Source organism: Limulus polyphemus, unplaced genomic scaffold (genome assembly GCF_000517525.1).
Source record: "Limulus polyphemus unplaced genomic scaffold, Limulus_polyphemus-2.1.2 Scaffold1713, whole genome shotgun sequence".
Classification (NCBI taxonomy): Eukaryota; Metazoa; Arthropoda; class Merostomata; order Xiphosura; family Limulidae; genus Limulus; species Limulus polyphemus.
In genome coordinates this window covers 1-8,608 of record NW_013667323.1, presented here as the reverse complement: position 1 = coordinate 8,608, position 8,608 = coordinate 1, and the positions used below count along the sequence as shown (strand labels likewise).

The 8,608-nt window shown below is 33.8% G+C and overlaps 1 protein-coding gene across 1 annotated transcript; it reads left to right on the top strand.

The window, feature by feature from the left end:
- The first annotated feature begins 1,464 nt into the window (after positions 1 to 1,464).
- On the top strand, positions 1,465 to 8,573 carry LOC106464663 (carboxypeptidase A1-like). Its single transcript, XM_013924821.2, has 6 exons — positions 1,465 to 1,611; positions 3,217 to 3,292; positions 6,001 to 6,137; positions 6,503 to 6,599; positions 7,934 to 8,035; positions 8,436 to 8,573. Exons 1-6 carry the CDS (start codon positions 1,517 to 1,519, stop codon positions 8,571 to 8,573), a joined length of 645 nt encoding a protein of 214 aa, XP_013780275.2. The 5' UTR covers positions 1,465 to 1,516.
- The last annotated feature ends 35 nt before the right edge of the window (positions 8,574 to 8,608 follow it).

Genomic DNA, 8,608 nt, shown 5'->3' with positions numbered 1-8,608 from the left:
GTTCCACCATCAATAAAAGTTTTACTTATGCTGATAAATCGTTGTTTGCCTACCTATTATAACATATATATATATATGTATGTATAAAGCACAAAAATCTGTGTGTCTGTCTATATGTCCGTTATTTAACTACTTCTAGGTCGCTTGGCCAATCTCAACCAAACTTTATGAGATGATAGTTTGGAACAAAAGGCATGTTAATGGAGATTTCACAACCCCTTCCATCCGCATTATTGCTATTATTGTGCATTTATTATCTTTGGCCTTAATTAACTACATTCCTAGATGGCGCCACTTCCTTACACCAAAAAAAATTACATTTTCTATAAAACAACATACACACAGTGTGAGGGTAAGGGTACGCCAACGTTTCATACATCTCAAAGAGTACACTAGTACTCTCTAAGGAGGAATGCAATGAAAAAAATGGCTGCCACTATTGTAATAATACATAAACTCAGCTGAATCTTCTATTCCAACAGCCACCATAAAGCTGATATAAAGAGTCGCGTTTTGAATTATACCAACTTCCTACTTTGAACCGTGACCTTTCAACTTTGGCCCGTAAGACACTTCTGCAGCCAATGACCGTCTATTAATTAGTCACGTGAAACATTGTGGAAGGACATTAAGAGGTGAATGTTGAAAGTGGGTAACGGAAAGCATCCCTACCGCCACTACTTTCATCGCTACCTCTTCCTACAAAGTCACCCTGACCATTGTACAGTGTATACCATGTAATAAGTAAATACGAATTGAATTCTTAAAGCTTATACAAAACGTTTGGTAAGGTAACAATGAGTACTGGTATAATATGTTATATTATAAATAAATTGTGTGAAAGTTAGGATTTTTGTGTTATTTATCATAGCATCCACGCCCACATTTTTTTAAAGTTCATAACCCGGACCAAGGACAAATTTAAGCCTACTATTACCCATTTACACGTTTTGTAAGACTGTATTTTTTGTTGCTGTTTGTTTGTTTTCTTCATAAGATACAGTCAATTGACGAGGCGAGAATTTTCACTGAAAAAAAAAACAGAAAGAGTTTGATAACGAACGACTATAAACCCTCATTTACATTAGATACACCAATATTCACGGTCTCTAGAGAAAAATATGATTGAGTATATGAAGATACAAAAATCTTAGTTGAAAATGCTAATATTTGTAAACGTACACTCATACACACAAATAATAGTCTAAACAAGTGCTCCACGATCAACTGAAAAGCACGCGAAATCCAACAGGGTTGTTTTCAGTATTATTGCATTTAATAAATTGTAGTCTACATCCATTATAATATGATGATACAGATGGATCACTATGAGTGATATTTCTTTTCTTTTTTTACCGTTACGTATCTAGCATTTACGGCTACGTATAAAGAAGGTGATAATAAACTAGTAACATGTTGGACAGAGCAGGTGAGAATAAGACATCTGTTCAAACTTTAGTGTTATCAAATATAATAAATGTCCGTCTTTTCCTAAAACCCGGATCACTTGCATGGTATGAGAATGTTTGCACTTTCAGGCTGGTCGTTACTCTGTGTCACCTTAGCTGTGACACTAGCTTTGCCACCAGATGGCCGAGTAGACTACACAGGGTAAGAATTGTTTATTGTTTAGCGCAAAGCTACAGAATGGGTTATCTGCTCTGTGCCCACCACAGGTATCGAAGTTCAAATTTGAGCGGCGTGAGCCCCCGTACTTACCGCTGAACTACTGGGGGTTTGTTTGTTTTATAATTCTCAAGCAAATCTACATATAAGGCTACCTGCATATATCCGTCCATAATTTTGAACTAATGGACTAGTGGAAGGACAAATAGGTATACACCCACCGCCAACTTTTTGGAATAGCGAGACTTGACGGACACTCTTGTACCGCACCCATATCTCCAAAGTGCGGACTGTGCTCGGATTAGGAATCTGAAAATTCTTGGTTTGCGGACCATTGTCGCAAAAGGGCGCTTCGCACTTTGAGGCCATGGGCGCTTTAGAAGAGTGACCGTCAAATCCAGTTATTCAATCAAACAAGAATAGTCCAAGAATGGGGAGTAGTCGTTGGTGACTATCTGCTTTCCCTGTAGTCTATCAGTTCAAAATTAGGGAACGCTATACTCAGATAGTCCTTTGTTTAGCTCTGAGCGAAAGTCTGCGCGTATAGATTAAGAAATATTTGATGAAATTACAGTTATGTTATTTTAATGAACCTGAAGATATTTCATATAGTAAGTAGAAAAAGGTTGTTGTATCGAAACCCGGTTTATAGCGTTGTAAGTTCGCAGACATGCCGCTGTGCCACTGGTGGAGGGGGGGGGGTTAGAAAAAGGAATAAGATTTTACAGAAATTTATAAAAAAAATTCATCAAACGTAAGATCTATAAACTGATTTTGTTGTTGTTGTTGTTGTATATTGAATTTCGCACAAAGCTACTCATGGGCTAGACTAACTTTGAAGTGAGATACTAAAGGGAAGGTAACTTGTCAATACCACACACACATACACCAACAGCTCTTGGGCTTCTCTTTACAAACGAATAGTCACATTCTAACGTTGCCAGGGCTGAAAGAGCGAGCATGTTCGGTGACGGGATTCGAACTCTCGATCCGCAGGTTGCGAGTTGAAAGCCCCTAATCACCAGGCCATTTCAGGTCTTAACAATTGGGACAATATATTTCAGATGGTAAAATGTTATGGCTGTGTATAAATGGTTAAATATAATAAAATCAATATCAATAAATCTTATAGCCCACTAATACAATGGAACTTGAGTATACTTGTCATTAGAGATATTGAACAACTGATTGATATAGTGATAAAAATTTATTTCCGACAGATAGTTATACTAACAGAAAGATAGACAGATAGATATTTAAAAATATCCAACAACTAGAACTAGGCCAAGAACGAAAAACGTCATATAATATGTATAAATAAATGAAATTAGGCTGCAAATTACAATCTGGGAAACATAAAATATAACTTAGTATAAGAGGTATCTATAGATAAGTACCCACACAGTAATAGAAATATAGCATCTGTCAAGTTTAATTCTCGTAATATATATGTGTATTGTCTATAAATACACATACATATGTGTGTGTGTGTGTATGTGTAAGCAAATCTTTGCGAAGTTGTCTGAAAATAATACTTTGATACGTATGTATATTGTGTTATTAAACAATTTCCTCCTGATCTTCTGACAGACACAAAGTGATCAAGGTGGTGCCTGAAGAAAAAGAGCAGACGACAGTTATCCTCAATCTACGTCAAGAATATCAGGTAATAAAATTGTTCGACTGAGTTTTAGTGTATTTGGATAATTAATCGTTCTCGCTACATCCCTAGATGAAGAACAACAAGTAAACTGTTAGATGTAGCTTATCTTCTTACTATTTGATCTTAATTCAAACAAAATTTATCCAAAGTCGTTCATTCATTGCTGAAGGTTTTTGCACAGTTTCATCAAATATAGTTTTTGAACTACGTATGACAACAAACCACCTTACTCAGCATTTATTTTATTCACAGTTATAATAGTTATATGTATATATATTTTAATGATAAGTCTTCAACATAGGGAGTCTTTGATACTGTTTGAATTTTGTCTCAGCGATAATTTATTTTTATCTCTTTAGGATCCAAAGTTTTAAAATCACATGCCCTAGCTGTGGTATAGTGGTATTTTCAGCATATGTTTTATTAATAGAATCAAATTTGGCATTTATAAACAGTTATCAGATGCCCATTGAAACAATTCAGTGGTATTTTTCCTAAAAATAGTGATGAATAAATATAAAATGTGCAGTATACCCTTCGATCAGAGTGTATATGCAATATGATTGTCTAGTGGGTCTTTTGTCATTCCATGTGATTTTTAAATAACTAAAATTGTATTGCGTTTGTTTTTAAGCAAAGGAGGCCGACTGTAATGCATTGTTAGCAAAAATCATTGGTTTTCGATGCAATGGGTGCATCCACTACGTTAGAGTGCTAAGCTTTGCTAAGTAGTCGTAGGGATTTATTTCCGCTGGATGCCACCGTTCTTTATCATTCTCTGAGCGCAAGAAAAGACCCCTACAAAAGTGAGCGCTCTTTTAAAGTTGTCGTGCTTCTATCTTTGATATTTCTTTCAATCAGTCGACCGAGGAAGTCCCGTTTTTTTCGTGAAATTTCCTCACAAAAAGAAACAATTTTGTTCTTAATACGTTTTTTTCTCAGATTGGCTGTTCAGCACATATGAAGACTGGCGGATCGATGTCGATATGAAATTGTAGAAATTGCAAAAAAGGAAGGATTTTCCTGTAATGTATTCTTGAAAATAACCATTTTGAGATACAGATATAGATATTCTATGATTAACCATTCGGAATATACAGACAAACAAAGGAATAGACAATTGGCTATTATATATATATCTAATCAAGGTGTAAATTTTATTCTACTAAGTCAAAGAGACACTTTTAGGACTATGGTGTTAAGCATTCTTCAAGATAGCACTAAGATTTCTTATTCAAGTATTGTTTAATTTGTTTGATCTGATTAACTTATATTAGAAAATCATTGTTCAGGATGTACTAGAAAAGCAGTAAGTACTAAGTGGCAGTTATAACTAATAAGTAAAATCAAATTTGTTTGGATACACTTAAGGTCCATTTCTTTGAAAGACAATGGGTAAGACTTGTATCGTATAAAAAAAATAGAGTTTTGTTAATAAATTAAATAATTTCATTTCCGTTTTGGGAGTTACTAGTCATATCGTTGCCTTTTCTAGCATTCACGTGAAAAAGAAATAATAATTATATACAATTATCACTCAAAATAAACACTTTCATGATCCCAGCACAGAAAACTTTATTTTACTATCCACATAACCATTTTCTTAATTTAAAATCCGCTGTGACGGCAGCAAGAATAGGTGATAAGTTTTCACGTTTATAAAGTGTGAAACACCAGTAACTGTGGGTATTTTTAACAGATGTTCATTGTTCATCAACCTTGAACATTCTTATAGATGTGTCATCTGTTTTACGTCAATAAAAATTTATTATAATATACATGGTGCGGTAAAAAATACTATACAGTTGGTACTATAAGGAGGTACATTTGGTACTAAACATAATACCACGAAGACACTAAGACACGGTTTATAAAATGTATTCTTAATACAATAATAGCAAGTATTCTTCATCCTATGCGAACAAAGATAAGAAGCAATATGTGCTTCGGAGAATTAATATTTAATATGGAATCCCGTCTTCAAAATTTCGAGGTAATTTCCATTGTCTCATTCTTAAAGAACTGCTTTTCCTTCATTGTAAGTATTCTGAACTGAAATTTTACAAATTAATGATTTTATATGCTGTTGTAAACCTGTTAAAATAGAAGTGTAAACATCTTCCATATATATATACTAAAGTATAATCCTGACATTTATAAAGTATGATTATTTAGTAGTAAATGAAAGGAATCCTATTACAATTTCTAGGTAAAGATTGCCATTAATTACTTGGTAAAATTAGTGACGGTATTAAAGCAACAAATCCTCTAAAGAATATAAAAACGAAGGTTAGAATATAGCTTAGTTTCTGAAACAAACACTAATTAAATTGGTTTTAATTGGAATACTTGCTATTATTGCATTAAGAATACATTTTATAAACCGTGTCATATTGGAATACTTGCTATTATTGCATTAAGAATACATTTTATAAACCGTGTCATATTGGAATACTTGCTATTATTGCATTAAGAATACATTTTATAAACCGTGTCATATTGCTTTCACGAAGTACAGTTTTATGGTCCATAATAAAATTTATGAAATTGATTTCCTTACTTTTTGAGAAAAAGTTCAATAGTGTAAGTACAAATAACTCAAGGAAAGTATTTTTAGTGTTTTTTATAAACTTACAGCAGCATTTGGTATAATATTTCTTTAAATAAATAAATTTTACAGATTTTAAATAAAGTTGGATTGTTTACCTCAGGTGGACTTGTGGAATGAACCATACTATCTTGGAGTTCCAGTGTTGATTCGTGTGGCACCAGAGGTTGCTCAGAATGTTGAATCTAAGCTAATGGATGCAAATATGCCATTTACAGTAGTGTATGAGGATTTACAAAGGTAAGAGAAATTTTGAAGTATAGATAAATCTGTGACGAAAAATGTTTCAAACAGTCTATGATATTTAATCTTTTAGTAAGAAAAATTTCAAAGCGAAAGATCAATTTTTGATGAAAAATGTTCTAAACAGATTACGATATTTATTCTTTTAGGCAACATAATTCCATTTGATCATTTATAGATAAAAAATAATCACAAAATGTAAATGTTTATTTTTCAACATCTAAAAACTCCAAAAGTGCAGCTAATAATTTGAATTTGCTGACTCTGAAATCTTTGTTGTTTTATATGGTGTGTAAACCATTAAAATAAGGAAAAATAGAATTCCAACTGAAATTGTATTCTGTGACATATTATTTTGTCAGCGCTATACAAATGGAGCAGGCGCAAAACAAACCACAGTACAGTAGTGAAATGCCCGCTTCCAGCTTAAATCTCGGGAGTTACCACAGACTCGAAGAAGTAAGTAAAATTTTATTCTAAAAAAATCAATTTATATGTGAAAAAAATTGTAAATGTTTCACATATCTGCTATAAATACAATACCTGCTTAAGTGAGCAAGTTGTATATAAGATGAGATTCGAATCTTGGACACCTTATTGTTCCACAATGCTGCTTTTGAACGCTTGTACCATTTTCATTTTTTTTCATGCTATAAATCGAGCTTTTATTTGAAATCGAGATTTCTCGCACCCTGAGTGCATTATCAACTGAGCTAAATGGCTAGCCCTCTAGCGCTTTCTAGTAAGGTACTTTTTAACAACTCAAATTACTAATTTCTTTCACCTTCACAAAGTCGTAATCTCAGGGTTGTTGGTAACCACTTCTTTTTTTTTTTAGGTAACTAATCACCCTTAACATTAGAATGATGCGGTTTTGGTTTGGTCATTTGTTAAGCCCAAAGTTACACAATGGGTTGTATGTGCTCTGCTACCACGGGCGTCAGAATCCGACTTTTAGCGTCGTAAGCCTACAGTCGTGCCGCTGAGCCACTGGGATCTAAAATGGACTTGAAGAGAGCCAAGAAGCAAGAAAATATCTATTGTAGCAATGTGTTGACAAAAGGTTAACAATGTTCTTACTGATAACTAAACCTGTTAGACCTAATATCAAAAAATGGCCCCTAGGTGTTTCAGCGGCAAGCTTGAAGGCTGATAATGCTAAGAATCTGGTTCCGATACCCATGGTGGGTGGAGTACAAACAGTTCATGGTGCCAGTGGTTCTCAAACTATTTCATCTTGGATCACTTCGTCGGGGCAAAAGACCCCCGCACCGTCTACCGGTCCTACCCCAGCTGTTCTGTTCTCTTGTATGGCCTCGGCCGTGGAGTTGCGCGTCAGTGTCTTGCATTTTGGACCAGTCTGCGAATCACCTGGAAGAACCTTGCGAGCCACCTGTTGTCTGCGGACCATACTTTGAGAACCACTGAATTAAATCAATAGAATAATGATTCGTTATTTTGTGAAAGACGTTTGCCAGGAGTGTCGTGTAAACTATTTTTCGAATATATCTCAAGAAAATGTTAAAATATATTATATTTCCTAAGCATGCGCAGTATAATAAATGAAAGAGTAAGCAGATGCAGTGACGAGGTTTTCCAAGAAAAAAAACAACAACAAAAGAATTATAGAATCCTAAATTTGCTAGTTTTCTGTTTTTCTTAAACCTTTCTATTGGATTTTAATATTTAAATATCATGATAATGGCGTTACTTTTTCCTGCTTTTTTAGATGGCTTGAAAAGTTTTTCCTTTGAAATATATTTTGTTAATTTTCAACTCGAAAATTTCCTCAGATCTATACCTACATACAGAATATTGCATCAGCCAATCCAAGTATCGCATCAACAATGAATTTTGGAAAAACCTATGAAAACCGACCCATCTTGGGAATTAAGGTGAGCTACGATCTCCAGAACAGTTTTATTTCAGATACTAAGACTATAGATTAGAAGATAAAAATAGAAGTGTGAGTCATTACAGTTGTTTAAAACTATTAGCGAAAATGTAACTTTAAGAATTGCACTTTTTAAATTGCCTATTATAATGAGGCAGGAAGTATTAATGTTGGATATAATAAAGTATATTGACAAAAAAAAGTTAATAACCTAAATGTTTGAGTTAGAATGTTTGAGTTAGATGCAAATAATATGAAGATCAAAAAAGTCTGTGGGGGTTGAATGTGAAATTAGTTCAGTTAGTTTTTGATAAATTAGAATATAGGCTAACGTTATTGTTAGTTGTTTACGTTAGAATTGGTTTTCATTTTGTTTTCGACACTAAAGTATTTTGAATCAGATTTCAGGAGGAAGTTCTTCAAACAAGCCAGTGATCTTTTTGGAATTTGGAATTCATTCCCGAGAGTGGGTTTCTACAGCTTGTGGTATTTGGATAGTTAATGAGGTAAGTCTTCTGCAGCTTGTGGTATTTGGATAGTTAATGAAGTAAGGTTTCTACAGCTTGTGGTATTT